The sequence below is a fragment of the Aythya fuligula genome, chromosome 2 (genome assembly GCF_009819795.1).
Source record: "Aythya fuligula isolate bAytFul2 chromosome 2, bAytFul2.pri, whole genome shotgun sequence".
NCBI classification, from domain to species: domain Eukaryota; kingdom Metazoa; phylum Chordata; class Aves; order Anseriformes; family Anatidae; genus Aythya; species Aythya fuligula.
Genome location: NC_045560.1, coordinates 113,968,488 through 113,985,740, shown reverse-complemented (window position 1 = coordinate 113,985,740; position 17,253 = coordinate 113,968,488). Strand labels below are relative to the sequence as shown.

General features: G+C 40.3%; 1 protein-coding gene across 9 annotated transcripts in view; it reads left to right on the top strand.

Annotated features, from left to right (window-relative positions):
• Positions 1–17,253, top strand: part of DTNA (dystrobrevin alpha) — a 218,717-nt gene that overhangs the window by 154,893 nt on the left and 46,571 nt on the right. For all 9 annotated transcript variants that reach the window (XM_032181735.1, XM_032181739.1, XM_032181738.1 and 6 more), the window contains 5 exons: positions 2,235–2,320; positions 3,861–4,015; positions 8,871–8,976; positions 11,538–11,704; positions 14,066–14,190. In XM_032181735.1, coding sequence (XP_032037626.1) covers positions 2,235–2,320; positions 3,861–4,015; positions 8,871–8,976; positions 11,538–11,704; positions 14,066–14,190 — 639 coding nt within the window. The remainder of the gene's footprint in view (positions 1–2,234; positions 2,321–3,860; positions 4,016–8,870; positions 8,977–11,537; positions 11,705–14,065; positions 14,191–17,253) is intronic.

The window sequence follows — 17,253 nt, the reverse complement described above, 5'->3', positions numbered from 1 at the left end:
TTTGTTTGCACAGATTAGAGCCTGAACAACAAAGGAAGGAAATGCAGAAGGCTGGAATAAATTCTTAAATTCCTGTACTGGGATTTTAATCTTATGAAGCCAGTCAAAGAGAACACAATGTAATGAAAAAGTAAATGTGCACCAAAGCCAGCTTTATAGAATGTAGTAAAGATTTATATCTTAAATACTGAAGTGGTGAATTTATTTCATTTTGTCTGCATCTCTAGGTGATTTTCTGACAAAAAGCAGAGTTGTAAATGTGTAAAGAATATTTAGAATTAATATTTAAAATTATGTACTACATTGTACTAAAACCAAACCTAATTCACTGAACCCTACAGATTAGCTAGCCAAGCTTAGGAAACTGGCTCATTTTGTAAAGTCAGAGTGACTTAAGAATGAACATAGCCATGAAGCATGTAGCATGCTTTAATGTACTAAAATGAGCATGCCATGCATGTCTGCAACATACGTATATATTACTGTATTAGTCTGCTTTGGGGTTAGCAGAGGGATACACAATCACAGGCCCTTTGTCTCTCCAGAATCAGTTAATCTTTTATCTCTGATCAGACATAAGTTTATTCATTAAAATTATGAGCGACAATCAACGGAATAATTTCATAAACATTGATGGAGAGCTAAATTTCAATGTATTGCTATTGCCAGTGCAGTTAATCTTATTTAAGAGATAAATATATATATTAACGGGAAATACCTTATAAACATAATGCTCCCTGGTAAACACTGAATATTACAGAACCTCCACTTCAAAATGACACAAAACTAACTGTATTATCTGTCCCCGTCATTAGCCCTATCAGTAGAGTTCGGAAGGGAACATAGGTGTCATTTTGTTAAGCTCACAGATAGTGGCTGAGAATGTCTCTTTTTTTTTCTTTTTTTTTTTTTTAACATGATGGCAATGTCTTTTTGCTGATGTTATTAAAAAGATATATGCAAAGCTACTAAGTAATGCTGAGAAGTTTGGATGATAGATAAATGTGCCAGTGAGATGTGGACTTGGACTGCCTTATAATAAGACTCCGAGGATTCAAGGAAAAAACTCACATTTCAACATTTGAATGGCAAAGAGGAAAAAAAAAAAGAATTTTAAAAAGCAGATGAGCTTAAAAGAGTCTGATTATTCTCATCTCAGGGACTGAGCATTATAACATTTTTTTTCTGCAGTTCCTGTGAACATTTAGTTTTGCCTAAACTTAAGGGATAGTACTTTTAGGAGCTGAGTGCCTTGCAGTGTGTCAACTAATATATTACTCGGACAACTGGAATATAACAAGGTTTCTATAATGGTAGATAACCATTGGGTGCCATCAGGACTATGGGGGGAGAATAAGAGAATATAGCAAGAGGAGCAATGAAGTTAAGCCATTGAATGCTTGAGGACAGTTAAATGAAGAGGTAGCAATGTGTGAAAGGTAAACATCTTGAGAGTACTGTATATGTTCAAAGGAGGAAAAGAAATCTTTTTTTTCCTACCTGAACTTGACTAAATTTACAGGAAAAAAATGTCTCTTTGCCTATATGGCATATTCTTATGCATATTTGGACTTTAATAGTATTATTCATTTTAAGGCGAAAGTAGAGAGCCAGGTGTAGCCTCAGCCTGAACTAATCAGAGACAAGAGTCTTCTACATACCACCGCAAATGTCCTTTGCCCATTCTGGATGCATGTTCTTTCAACATTTTTCAGCAAAGTCCTTATAAGTTCATGGGGGTCAGGTGTATCATTTAAAGTTTCTAGGATGTATTAATGGGTACAATACCCAGCTTTTGTAATCCTGTGATCCTTTTCTCATTTTTTTCACTTTTGCTCCCAGAGTGTTAATTTTTGCATTCATTTGCAGTCGTTTGGTGATAGAAAACACACAGGGCACTTCAGGAAGGGAGACCTCGAGTGTGATAGATGTCCTTCGGTGCTGCTGTGGCACAAACAGCAGTAATAATCATTATCTTAATGCATAATGAGATAAACACTTTAATATTGAGATGCATATACATGTTCATATACCTAATAAATCACTTCTGAGATCTTTACAGAACAATGTATAGATGTGTGCTCCTGCAAAACAAACTTTTGATTTTAAAGGTCTGTCTTCTTTTTACATGAATCCACATAATAGTGTGCATTACAATGTGTCATCTCAATGATAAATATATGAAATTGAAAGGTCCATATTACAAAATATGTCTACTTTCTATTTTTGAACAGGGAAGGACATGGCAAAATTTCAGTTTTTGCAGTCAAAATGGCCTTGGCGACTCTTTGTGGAGGAAAGATCATGGACAAATTAAGATGTAAGTATTTGGGATGATATTCTTTGTCTGTTAATCGTTGTTGTACTTGGAGATGCAAAAGTACAGGTAAGAGAAGATGGAATTACGATAAGCTATAGTTTCATGCCTGGGTATAGGATTTGCACTGTGTACATCTGCAAGTAAAACCCATTAAAAGGTTGATGGAATGTCACATCAAAATTCTTATTTTTGAAGATAAATTGCATGTATTCAGCCTCTGGTTGGTGAGTGCTTCAAACATTCAACATCATGAGGCATCATTTAGCAATTTCTTGGGCTTTTTTTTAATAACATCCCTCTCATTTCCCACTTAGAAGTACGATATATTTATGAACTATTTATATTTCTTCCCATAGGGCACATATTAATGCCATCTATTTTGCAGAATGGCTTCTCATTTCACAGGATTTATTCCCAGTTCCCAAACAGCTAAGGCATAGTTTACTTGCAGCAGCAATGAAAGACTTCCTATTGAGTGCTATGATTTTTGAAGCCCAGGTCCAGAACACCATTTTCCAGACTTTTTGACCAAAGGATTAATATCAGCCTTCGGTTTCCTCTAAGCCTTCTACCACAGCCATAGAAAATTAAATTTACAAATTTTTGTTGATTAGAATAGGCAAGTAGACATCACAGATGTGAATTTAGTCTTCCAGATTCGGTGCCATTTTTTTAATACATTATTTCTATGTAGAGATACAAATATAAACTGACTGTAAATTGGGAACACTGACTGTAAATTAGGGAACACTGCTCCCTAAGCTACTTTAAGAATAAGGAACAGGGTCCATCCAGTGGAAGGCTGGAGAATGATGCTGAATTTTCCCATAGCAGTCCCCGGAATACTTCCTGTCAATAGAATTTCTACTCCAGCTTCCTAGAAACGAAGCAGTTGACATCACAGCCTGAAAAATGATGCATGTTTCTTAGTCTGTGACCCCCTGATAAGCTTAGGATCCTTTTAGACAGGGGGAAAAGTATAGACTGACAAAGGAGAAACATCCAGGAGTTATAAAACTTTGTGATATTATTGTACATGGAAAAAAAAAAAAAAAAAAAAAAACAAAACACAAACAAACAGGGAGAAGGATAAAAAGTAATGTACTTGAAAGAGCTTCAGTGCTTTGTGTGTCCAAAACAGTAATAACAAACTTAATGAGCTCATTGTGAAGATTTAGATTTGTCAGGGTAAGCTGGCAGTAGTCAAAAAGCTGATGTTGTGTATCTTGTCAAATTAAATTCTTCTTATCTGATTAAATTGCTGCCTCGTGTCATGCATCAGACTTCACTTAAAAAATGACCCCACAGAATGAAAAAGCAGGAATATTTTCATATCAAAATCAGCTCCTTTTTATATGTAAATCATTCCCTGTGTATTTTATTGAGTATGGTTATAATTAAAATGCAGTAATAGTGGCTGTTTCCATAAGCAGAACATGTTGTTTAGCACTTCTGGTTCAGATCAGATGATACTGAATTAAGAGCAAATCTGTAGCTCACTGAAGTTACTGTGTCTTTTTCTTGTCTTTTCTCCCTTCAGATATTTTCTCAATGATTTCAGACTCCAGTGGAGTGATGGTTTATGGCAGATATGACATGTTTCTGCGGGAGGTTCTCAAGCTGCCCACGGCTGTTTTTGAAGGGCCTTCATTTGGTTATACTGAGCAATCAGCAAAATCCTGTTTCTCTCAACAGGTAAATGAAGACACGGGTTTTCAACCACACCTCAGAGTACACCTCAGAGACTTCCTTTACTTTCTTACACATATGTGCATATTCACCCAGGGAACACGTGGCTGGGTGCAGGTTCACTTTGCTAACTTCTGGCATGCAGTTTAGGTACCTATGGTAAGGAGCTAGTCTCTATAGGTCCCCTATAGAAGAAGGAGAGTCTTAGACAGAAGAGGGAGAATCTTAGGGAGAAGAAGAGGGAGAGTCTTAGACAAAAAGTGATTCAGAGCAGGATCCTAACTTACATGTTTCTAAATCAGGGAGCCTGGGGAGAATAACTTCCTAATTTAAACACTGAAGTTAGATGTTTACTTTTAGGTTATGTAAATGCCCCAAGACATGCAGTCCACTGCAGTTTGTTGTTGCTGCAAGCACATAGGAGACTTTAACTTCACCATACAAAGCCCAACTCTCACCAAAAAATCAAACTACACGTTTTTTCAAGTGATGCTGTACACACATGAGAAGTTTACGAGTGAGTAGAAAATTATGTCTTAAACCTTTATTGAAAATGGGAGTCAGTGGGTATTAAAAAATCCCTAGTCCCATACAGATACTGTCAATGAGACAGAGTCAGGAAAACAATGAAATTACTGGGAAGAAAAAACTAGATTTTCCACAATTCACCAGGCTATGTAAGCACACTGATTATGGCAGTTTGGCTGCAGCTAAGATCTAGCACTCCTTAAGGTCCCATAATTGGGTCTGATTATCCACTTGTCCAATGCAGTGGAAGGAAAGAGATCCTCTGGCTCTTGCCATGCAGCACACTGCATAAATACAAGGGAAGATGCTGAAACTGGGAAAATGTTAGAAATAAAGTGATATTTTCCTTCTCTTTAGCCTTACATTCATTACCAAAATATAACTGAATGGTGTTGAACGAATGGAGCAGGAATAGCGTCATTTTCATGCAAAATAGTCTTATTTCTTATTTTCCTTCAGTTTCATCACTAATCAACAGTCACTCCAGTCAACTGAAAGGCATTGTTGAAATTCATTTGTTAAATCATCTCCCAAGTGATTTTAAATGGTGATGCTTGCATGTGTGAAAATAGTCTTGTTTCACAGTGGGGGATTTAAAATAGCATTTCATATTATGTTGAAGAATTTACATAGTGAAGTGACTTTTGGTAATTTTGTGTTGAGATAATAAAAAGTCCTCCTGCATGGCAACAGAGCATTCAGGCTTTGAACATTGGACATGATACTGTCAAAATCAAAATGCAATTTCTTTTTTTTCTTTCTTTTTTTTTTTAATGTTGTTCAGGACTCGTTTTCTATCTAAGCAGTCATCAGAAATGGTGCTTTCATTGACACCGCATCCAAGAGTGGACCAGATATGTTAAGCTACCTTAAGAAAGAAACAGTCTCCAAACAGCCATTAGATGATTTAATTCTGTAACTCTGTTTAAAGCTACTGAGAGTTAGGTCTCCAACTTATGTAGGTACACAGTGAATTTACAAAGCTGCTGGTTTGCATCTGTGGGCAGCCAAGTGTTCCTGTAAATCTGGTCTAATAATTCACTTAAATTTACTTATGTAATTCTCATTAAATACTCATTAGGAATGAACCAGAGTCTCGAAATGAGACTCTAAACAGTTTATTGACAATCTGATGCATGACGTTCTGATACATGATACCCACAGTCTTAGTCACCCCAAAGGTCATTCTTTCACTCTCTCATATTGCACTTAGTATACCTTAGGATAAGTTTGGCAGTCACCCTGTTGTTTTAAGCATTCATGAACTTCAAATATTTCTTCCACTGGAGTTAATTGGTTATATAAAGTAGAAACAATTACCATGTATTTCTGAGCACAGGAGTTTTTACATATTAGTACCATATTATTTCTGCAGTCCTGTTTTTAAAGTTTCCAGCGGGGGGCAGGAGGGTTGTTTCAGTTCCCATGAGGCTGTACATCCAAAAAGAATTAGCATGTTCATCCTGATATTCTAATACATTTTTGTTCTATTTATTTTTTTCCATTTCCTCAGAGTTGTATGTCTCAAAATATCACTTTCCTGGACAAACATGATCATTTCGCTGTAGCACAGTATCTAAAAAACATGAATAGGTTGATCAATTTGAAATAAAATTGCTAGCATGTTATTGGAGTAACAACACTCCTATTTTTAAGTGCTTTCCAAAAAAAGTTTGGAAGTTTTTCATTGCAGTACCTAGAAGACAAAAAAAAAAAAAAAAATCAGTCCTCCATCATGTTCTGCTGTATAAAAAGCTGAGATGTCAGATTCTGAGCAATATGGACGCATACTTTTTATCCACAGCTAGGAAGTTACTTTGGTAGCATTATGGCCACCTTTGAGCTCTTTTGTGTGAAAAATAATCGGTACTGTGCTTTTCTATGGAAACACACATCTGCTTCTCAGCCTAGACCTTGCCTTCCCTGGGACAGAACATTCAGGCTTGTTTCTGGCTCAGTGCACATATTGCACTGCAGAAGAGCCCTCTCACACATGCGCATGAGTCATCTTTTTTCCTCAGTACTTCAAATGCATTTTGTGTCTGTTTAGATCTAGCCAGTACCCACCCTGGAGTGCTAAGGGAAGTGACTGGGTTGCTCATTTATGCCCTTTTTGCTCTTGGTGGGGATCACTTTTGCTTACCAAAAGTGCTCAGCCCCACAATATACAGATTTCGCAGTTTCATGGGAAGAAAAAATTCTGGGAATGATCTTCTGCTCATGGCACCAAATCTGCTTCAGTTTGCAAGTAAAAGGAATTTTCCTATTGCAGAAATGTTTGATTCTTCCCTGATGCACTCATTCATTTGATTAAACCATGTATTCTCCTCTGTCTGTGAACCACTGCTAGAGGAAATGGCTGTTCAAAATAGAAGCAACATTTCCTCATAAGCAAATTTATGGAACAGAAATGCCAGACAGAGCAAGTGATTTAAAGTTTCAGAATATAGATCTGTGGCTCAAAAAGGAATTTTATAGCTGCCACTTTCCCCCATGGGTAGAATTAATGTGATATGATATTGTATTCATATTTAAAAGTGCTATTATGCTTAAAAATGCACACTTTTTATTTCACGTTTTTATCCCAAAATAATAAAAAAAAAAATACATAGATACTAACTTCATTTTCTTATCACTTGGCTAAGTGTTATTCCACAAACCCAGACTCCATCTGCATGTAGCATATATTTAGAAAACAGCTTTCAGTTTCAACTTTCCCAGCAACTGATAGAAACTGCAAAAGGAAAATATGTCTTCTAAAATGTATGGAAATTGCTCTGCTGGTGCCTTTTTAAGCGACATCATTCTCTCTAATCCATAAAATCAGTGACCACCAGAGGAGTTCAGCCATAAAGCTGTCAGTGAAGCTAAGTTGCTTTATTCGGTGCAAGTCCCATTTTGAATTACAGCTGCTTTTAGGAGCTTATTCCATTGTGGAAGAGCTGGTCTTGTCTCCCCATATATTTGCTTGTTTAGACCACTTGTGGGTGCTCTGCCAAATACCTCCCTTCAAGAGCAGAGAGGAGACTTAGGGCTACTTGGCTCTGAAGCTGGGACACTGGAGGACCCTTTTTCCCCTAGGTTTGGTTATCCACTCTGCACAGGTGGGAAGGTCATCCATACAACAAGCAGGTGGTAGCTCTTCTGATAGCACACGGACACAAGCTGATCTGCAGGACTGGCACAGCTTTGATTACTCTTACAAGACTGTATGTTAGGACTTTCATACTGCAGGTATTGTGGGAAAAGTCAGTTTTTCAATGAGATTTAAAGCTCATATTCCAGCTATTTATGGCCTTTAAAGAATCAAGCTCGTTTTCACAAACAGCCTGAAGTACATTCTCTTGTCTCAGGAACAGAAGCCTTTATACATTTCCCAATATCTTGTAATATATCAACCCTAAAACTGTTACAGAGTGAGATGTTTCCCACTGATCACTCAGTGTATAAGAGAAATATTGATTTTCTTTACATCTGGCAGCAATTGTATATAAATGCGGCTCAGACATTCCATCTGGAAATCTCAGCTCTGAGAAGCACTCCACAACACATGGAGATGATACATGTCACTGCATAGCTGCTGTTTTCCTTTCTCATGGGGTAACCACAGTTCTTCAGCAAGCTAAAGCAGCACCTTATGCAATCAGATATGAAAACTTAGCAATCTCTTTGGATATGGGGATGCCACTTAAATATGTATGTCTAAATTATACCTACACACATTCTCAACCAGGCTTAATATTTTCGTGTCTTAATTTTACTTTGAAGGAAGTCTCATTTTCTGATTTCTTAAGGACTCTCTGTCCTTGACTAACTAGTAGCTGTATTCTTTAACACACATTATGTAGCCACTATACTACACAGGAAAGAGCAAGGTTTTTTTGAAGTTATACTCCATTTTCATTGATTTCATCATCAGTCATTCTTTGCAGTTGCTTTTCAGTTGAATATTAGTAATGCACACTGATATGCTACATGCACTGGTACCTGTTCGGGGGTACTCAAAACACGAGGACAAAAATGTGAACTTTATTCACAAAGGATCTTCAGGTAATGACTTTAGAAGAAAGTTTGCAAGTGACCAGGAACCCAGCATCATGAAAGGGACAGCTAGTAATCAATACTATAATTATATACGGTATATATATTGTAACCTCTAGAAATAGCCCATAAGTTCTTTGCTAGTATCAAATGCTCTTTTTAGTAAACCAAGGCTACAAGTAAATAGTGTTTGAAGCCTGTCCCCAAGTGTTTCTGTAAGTACAAGATAAAATTCATTTTGATATCTCTGATTACTGATTCTTTGTGCATGTTTGTTTTCTTATTTGAGCAGAAAAAAGTCACATTAAACACTTTCTTGGATACTCTCATGTCTGATCCCCCGCCACAGTGTCTAGTGTGGTTACCACTTCTTCATCGGCTGGCAAATGTTGAAAATGGTAAGTAAGAGGTGTTGCCACCAAAAAAAAAAAAAGTTACAGGAGTAACCTTGTGTGTGATGATTCTCTTACTCTATGGGTGGTTTTGTAGGAGCTACTGCACTGGGTTCATCGATTCCATGTGCTATTTTTACAGTCACTGGTAAAATATTTAAAAAATCCTGTTGGTCTTTCAGCCAGGAACATGGCATAATTTTTGCTGTGCTTGGGAAATTATCTTGATCATGTCCGCTCCTCCTGTGCTCTGGATAAGCAAAGAGTGACAGGACTTGATCCATTCACATACTCCAAGACCACGGCTTTTAATAGCTACAACATATGGCAGTAGCGAAGGAACAGCTTGGCAGTTTCCATTCATGCAATATTCTTGGCAGGAGAAGGCCAGTGCAGTAGAAAACACCAACCAAAGGGTTGAAGGAGCTCCTCCCGAGCCTACACAGTTGGACAATATACTCTGAAAAGGAGCGAGGATGATCCAAATTCATACTTAGCTTTTGCTTGTGTGGAGTGTGAGGATTTAACTGTGAGGTGTCTCTTCTCAAGGGTTTTCTTTCTCCAAAATGAGTAGGTTGCAGACATTAAAACAGGAAGGGACCATGAAGATCAACTAATTTGATTATTGTCTGGTGCACTTAGTATGTCTCTGGATAGTAACATTTTTCAGACTTGCAACTCCTCGACCACCTTGGGAAAAGTTCACAGACTCACAGTTATGAAGTCCTCCAACCAAACCCTTCATACATATGAGTTATGTAGGACACAGAGTGTTGTCACACTGAAAGTACAAGGGCAGAACTAGAAAACCTGTACATCTCATTTCAGTGTGTGAGCAAATTGCACCCCACAAACTCTGTACAGATCTCATGTACTTCTGGAGAGTGTCTCAGCTTCAGAACAGCCTGCTTCTGCTGTTCAGAAAGACCAACACTGCCAATATTAATTAGAAACAAACCAAAAAAAAAGTCAAGACAAGAAATGCCTGTCTTGCTTAGTTGTACTTGTTCTTAATGTGACATTTCGTGATCATGATCATCAGGAGGCAATGATGCTGACAAGCATTATTCCAGTACTGTAAATCTAAAACAAGGAAGGTTTAGAAGCAGAGGAAGGTTATACAAAATGAAATGAAATGAAAAAATAAAGTAAAATAAAATAAAATAAAATATTGATTTTTGACTATAAATAGATTTTTAAAAATAATTTTCCAGCCCAGTATTTTGCCTCTGGGGCTGCTGTGTACGGGGCTTGTTGAATATTCCTGTGTTGTTGCTTCTTTGAAGGTTTATTCCAACATAACTGAAGCTTTGGCACAATGCAGGGAAAAAGAAGTGGGGCGCAGGAGGCAGAACATGTCATATATACTCACATATTTATAACATATTTCCTACAAGTAGATGAGTCTGGAGGAAGTGGGGGTGTCTAGCCATTTTTTATGTTAACAGGAGAAAAAGGATGTTGTATGTGTTTTATACTAAATCCCCATTCCACTTAAAGGCACAAGGGGGGGTGATATGACATCCCCAAGTCCTCCTTGGCTACAGAGCCAGCTGTCCACCCCACCTTCCTCCAGCTTTTGTCACCACCGTTTTCCACAAGCCCTTGCCATCCATCCCTAATCCTCACCAGATTTGCACTGTTTCCCAGCCTAGAGCACAAAGCCTCACGGCTGTGAAATTCTGGCAAGGAATAAAAATCCCGACGCACTCAGACTGATCCAAATCCTCCCAGACTGAACCTAACGAGAGAAGAGCAGAAGGTGTCTGGGAAGAAGGAGATGTGCAGTACCCTGTGGTAAATGCGACACATGGTACAGTAAGGGGAGAGGAGCAGAGATAGCAGCAGTGCGAGCAAGGAGGTTCGAAATGTCATGGCTGGTGCCTTAGCGTGCTCAGTGACTTGAATCCTCATTGCTGCGTGCTTCTGAGAGGAACAGAGAACAGGGAAAGGGACCCAGCTGGTCCCTTCAATGGCCAGATTTCCAAACCAGGGCATCCCATGCCAAATTTATAACTCCCTATGTAGGTACCTAAAAGTCATCAGCTGTACAGATGAGACAGAGGTAGTTAAGGACAGCTCTATGCCCAAGGACGTTTTTGTGCTTTGTGTAGCCAGTCAGCAAGCCTGACTTTTTCTCTGGGGCACGTTGCTTTAGCTCCTAACAGCGCAGCAAAACTATTGGCTTCCCCCAGCAATACAGCTTAAGGATGCAGGGGATTTTCTCATTTTCTCACATTTCCTCTATGGAGTATTTATTCTCTTAGATGTCATTTGAATGCATTTTCTGCTGCTGTGAGCAGGAGGTGCATGCATCTGTCCAGAAGTGATCATGGGTTTGGGGCTTGATTTGTCAGGTGTTGTCTGTGGCTCAGGACAGATTTGTGGAGGGCTACACAAGTTTCTGTGGGTAGCTCTCCATGGGTCAGAGCTACAGACAGCATCTTACACTGCAGGTAGCTGCAAACAAAGAGAGGATTTGCCCTTCTGTTCAGGGCTCTGTCCGTCAGCTTTTCCTTGGGGTTCCTCTGCTTCGGGTTAAAGCTCGGCATCTCTCTCCTGCGCAGTCTTCCACCCCGTCGAGTGTTCCTACTGCCACAGCGAGAGCATGATGGGGTTTCGCTACCGCTGCCAGCAGTGTCACAATTACCAGCTCTGTCAGGACTGCTTCTGGAGAGGCCATGCCAGCGGTTCCCACAGCAACCAGCACCAAATGAAAGAGTACACGTCATGGGTAAGGGAAGGCTCGCGCCTCGCCGCGGGCAGCTTTGCCCCTCCGGTGGGAGCTCCCGGCAAGGGGTGGCCACCAGCCGGGCTGCCGGCAGGGATCAGCCACCCTGTCTGGGAAGCTGCACCCTTGGGAGCTGGTGGGAGAGCGCGGAGGTGGGAATGGTCTTTTCGGAGCGTGGATTTGGGGTGCCCGTGACGGTCCGTGCTGTGGGGCAGCGCAGCGCCAGAGGGCTCGGAGCAGAGCGCCAGCCACACAGTAAGTCTCCCCCTCCCCAAGGGACTCGTCCTTGGCTGTTTCTGTTTGACATGCTGTTGGCTGCCTGTAAGTGATGAGTACTTAACGCGCATTCATCAATATTTTCAGTCAAGTGGCTGTAGCATATGCATAGCATTTGGGATGGTCCTGGCACAGGAGATTTGAGTGTGGTCGCAGACTTAGATCCTTGGTAGCGCTTGCTTACTGTGGAGAAAAACACACTTCAACCTTTTCATTGCTAAACAAAATAATTCTGCACTTTTACTAAGCTGGCATAGAAGTATCAGCAACTACATTAATGTTCTCAAAAGGGTATCAGGTCCAGGGGCTGTGCTCTCCATGGCTGGAGCAAAGTCCTAAGAGAAGCCCGTGGTCACTGAGCATCCTTCAGGGTACAAATCCAGAGACCAGCAGAGAAATCCTAACTGATCTCAAATTAAAAAAAAAAAAAAGTTCTTGTTATAATTGTTATAAAAAAGAAAATTATTTTTGTAGCAGCAACTCACATACATACAGTGCTTCCTGTATATTTTTTTTAACAAAGCTCTGAAACTTGACACTTCTAAAATCCTTCTGTTCAGTCTTTCTGCTGGTGGAGCAGGCAAGGGTTAAACTGATGTGATTTGCTCTGTATGCCAGTCACATGGCCCTGCACTCCCTCAGAGCAGATCTGGGTCTGTAAATGTTTTGTGGGACCTAATTGCTGCTTGTTGCATAGACACAATGACTTGAGCTTAGTCTCTGAATAGGAGAGTGCCTGCTACCTAGTTCTGACTCCACGAATAGCAATCTGTGCTATAAAATCATTCTTGGCTGTAGCAAGGGAGCTGTAATTATAGGCAGGAAATCATTTTAAAACTTAAGATTTCTGCTCAGCTGAAGACAAAACGTGACTACGTGCCTAGTGGCTTCCAATGTCTCATTGTCAGAAACAAATGTTTTCCTTCAAGTTTGAAATTGCCTTTCTATAGCGTTCATTAGCATTCATTCAAAACAGGTTAGCATTATCCATAATGCATCTATACTGAGCTCCACATGCAGATTAAAGGTGTTCCTATACACAGTGGAGTTCAAATGATCTGAATTTAGTGTGAAATTGCGTTTATAATACAAGAGAAAAAGCCTGAACTTTACCTATTTAGGTGGGAATTCTGTAATTCAAATATATCATTATTATCTTGATTACAGTAATAACTTTATGTGGGATGTGTGTGCACACGTACAATACCTCTCCTGCTAAGTTCTAAAAGCATTTTTAAATTTCGGCATACAGAGCTGTGTTTTGGGGGGAGGAGACAGTGCAAGGGTCATCAGCCCCTGGTCTGGATGGCAGAGAAGCTAAAGCACAGGCATGCAAACTGGATTCCCTGAGAATCTCTCACCAAGCCTAAAAGAGATTTTAGACCTCCAAGCCCATCCTTAGAAAAGTGTCCAACTGCACAGAGTGCCCAAGCAAAACTGGAAAGCAGAAGATGAGTTCTTTAGACTTGTGCTGTTTGAAGACTGGTGGGATTTGGGGCAGAAAAGCATGCTTTTCCTGCAAAGCCCCTCGGTGTTTCAATGACAGCGACAGTACGTCAGCTGCTTCTCACACGGTGTTGCCGTGGGGGTGCAATTCTGGCCAAGTCTGTGTCTGAAATTTCCCGGGCCCTAGAGAAAGAACCAAGCAGCTCTGCATCTGGCCCCCAGCTAGGAGGTGAACGGTGTCTTGTAGAGTATATCTATATGGACGGGCATAAACAGATTTGTCCTGCTCGCACCCCCAGCTGGTGAGGCACAAGCCAGCTCCAGCCAGGGGCACCCTCCTTTGTGTTGCCCTACCTTCAGCATTACCTGAGCACAGCACTGCAGGAACCCGTGGTGGTTGCGCCTGTCCGTATAGATATACCCCCAAAAAGCCTACTCTAAAGGCAGCTGAAGGTAAGAGCAATCTTTCCTCCGATCTGAATGGTCTCTGGCTTGCCATACTCTCGGGGTGGGAAGGGATGGGGGGGATGTCAGCCATACCAATGTAAGCAGTAGAGCTTCCTGTTGTTTTGTGCATCCTACAGCAGAAACAGTATGCACCTTACTTGTCCACATTACCTCTACCTTCCTTGTTCCTCCCAGAAATCACCTGCTAAGAAGCTAACTAATGCACTTAGCAAGTCTTTAAGCTGTGCTTCCAGCCGTGAACCTTTGCACCCAATGTTCCCTGACCAGCCTGAAAAACCTCTAAACCTGGCTCATATTGTGTAAGTATCTGTGTGCTGTAGAGAAAGTAAGCTTTGTTGTGGGAGTTGCATACACCTAGCGTAGATGCTATAGCTCTGAACAAAACAGGAGGCAGCTGTGGCATTACCAAATTCAGTGCATCACCAGTGCATCTGCTGATAGAGATATTTAGTATAAAAATGTGCTTCTGGTGTGACTGCACAAGTAGGGAGGTAGGATTACGTGCAATTTCATATAGTTTCAGCACTTTGGGATGTGTTTATGCTTAGAACATTAGTTTTGTCATCTACAGACACCAAACATCAGCGTGTCACAGGTATTGACATGAGGCACTAGAGAAAAGTAGAGTCTGACCAATTTTGAAATCAGTATCAGACTTGTCACTGACCTCAGGGGAGCTGTGACTTCACCTGATCCCAAAGGCTAGCTGTATGAGTCTGCATAAATTGTTTCTTTAATTGCCCAGTCACTTGAAAGGGACCTGTTATCTTTACCTTTTTGTACACTGAGAAAGTATTTTTGTTATAGTAGTTTGTGTCATTACTTTTTCTCCTCAGGAATCAAGAAACTCAAAGCAGAGAGAAAATTTATTTGTGCAGGGTGGGAAGTCATCGCTTTTGACTTTTTTTTCTCAAGGGTATTCACTGTCCATATTGGCCATTGCTCAGATTTTCTCATTCATGACTTTGTTTTACCTTTGCTTCTTGGGTCCTAAAAAAAAATAATAATTCAGGAAATCAAGACATTGATTAGAAGAAAGCCAAAAAAGCCACAAGGAATTAACTTGGAAAAATTATTCCAAAAATTCTTTAAGATATTTCTCTTGAGAATGTTCTGCTGTATTTCTTAAGAAAAGACCTCTCTTAACCACCTTCCTAGCAGCCCCGAGTGAAGCACTTCAGGCAGCAGCCCTTATGAGCGTATTGGCACGCTGCATATCTGTGTTGATGGCTACTGAAACCATTCCAATCTGTAATTATTACATGCATTTACATTAGTCACTACCGACCGCTTTTTATGTAGGATCTGTAAGGGTAAGCGCGTGCTGGCCGCTGTGGGCTGTGTGGCACGCTGAAAGTTCATCTAACCTACCTGACATTCGGAGGATAAATCATGCTGATGGCCTTCCTCGAGTGGTTATAGCAGTTTTCCAAGGCGTAAAAGCACACTCTGCTTTCCAGACTGGAGGCTCCCCTGGCGGATATGTTGTGCCAAGCTGCTGTTGCATTCAGCTGTCGCTTAAAACCTGCGCACCTCCTTGCAGAGGAGCTTGTTCTTGGGAGTGCATCAGCCAGGGGTGGATTTGCTGATTTGCTACCACACTGCCCTATGTGGTGTAAAACACAGCTCCGCTGGCGAGTCAGTGGTAATTTCACAGGGTGGATTTTGGCCACGCTTAAGGGAAATGGAAGGACAGGGACGTGGAACTGAAACAGAAGCCTCTGCTCCCTGGTGGCTGGAGGCCCTCCAAGGCCTCGGGCTATGTCAGAAGTGAGCAGGAGGTAAAAGTTGGGCTACCGTGAGGGGACTGAGTGCATTTAGGCAAGGCAAGAAAAAGAGAAGGTACCGTAACTGAGTAGGATCCGTTCCAAATCTTTGCTGTGAAATTAACGCCTTCCTACTTCCTAGCTCTATAGGCATAATTTAGAGTGATTGGATCTGAGAATGAGCCACCATCCATTTTGTTTTATGATAGGGTTTCTCTTTATCCGTAGATTGGCAATATAACTATATTGGCCATAATGGGACGTGAGTGAAAAACCTGTAAGATGTGGAGGCAGCATGATCTACAGAATAATTCACATAAATTAACTGAGGGGAGAGAGATGCCACAGTGCCTCATTGTACCTTCTATCTTCTTGCCAATGTGATTTTTATTTTTAAACGTAATGGAAGTTGAGAGAAACAGCTCTGGGCGAGAATCCAGGCAAAAAGGTTTTTATACATGCGTTTAATGGAAGAATTCTGGCAACAAAACCATATCCTTTTTTTAGTAGTTTCTTCCTTAAATGAGGACAAATACTCTCTGCATTACTATACTGCCTGTGCTTTTCATTGTTCTTACACTTTTGAGTGGTACCAGACAGAAAGATTGGAGGATTTTTCTCTTTTACCGGTGCCACACAAAATCTTCAATTAAATTAAAAACACATCTAAAGCTTATCTAGAGAAGTAGTCATCAATGTGTAGTTAATTACACAGAGGAACTTCTGAGGGGTCATTTTGCCTTTCTGTGCATAAGATTGGCAACAACAAAGACACACCAGGCTGCAGAGACATGGCATGGCCAGCGCATCACAGAGGGATTTTCAAAGGCGTTCTGCTCTGGCCTGACTTCATTTCCATCTACATCAGTTGGACCATTGCTTTTTGACACTGGCATGAAGATTTTAGGCCAGCATGGAACACTTCAGAAAATTCCTGTTATTTAATTTGATTTATTACCGTGGGTATGTGTTATGCTATAGCATGCATTTATTACACAGCATATTTAGGTAGTATTGTTTTAAGGGTTTTCTTCCTCCTTGAGGACAGTTGATTGGGTATCAGCAGTTCATGTTTATCATAAAGCTTAATGACTCACTTTCAGAAGTTTAGAAATAACCTCTGAAAGATAGACGTTTATAGTCAATAGATGAGAGTTTGCTTTGCTTTACCATAAAGTCTGCTTTTCTTGTTTTATCATATCATACAACTGTATAGGTGCCTTTGAACATCCATTTAATATTCAGGTTGAACCTGAGGAATGTGACAGTGGGCAGACAGTGGGCAGCAACCTTAAAAAAAACAAACAACAACAACAACAACAACAACAAAAAACTTGCTTGGGAAAGTTCAGATTAGTTTAAATTGCAGTTTTCTTGATACAAGAATTGACAAACAAATGCTAATCACAAAGCTTTAGCAAAGCATTGAAGTTTGTAGGCATTTGTACACAAGAGTAACTCTGCATATGTAAACAGCATCAGTGACCTATTATGTGTAGAGACTCTCTATGATGTGTAGAGACTCACAATTTTTGCAGAATCAGGGTCATAAGAGTAGAGTTTGTCCAATGCTGTATTCAGACCACATACGTTGTA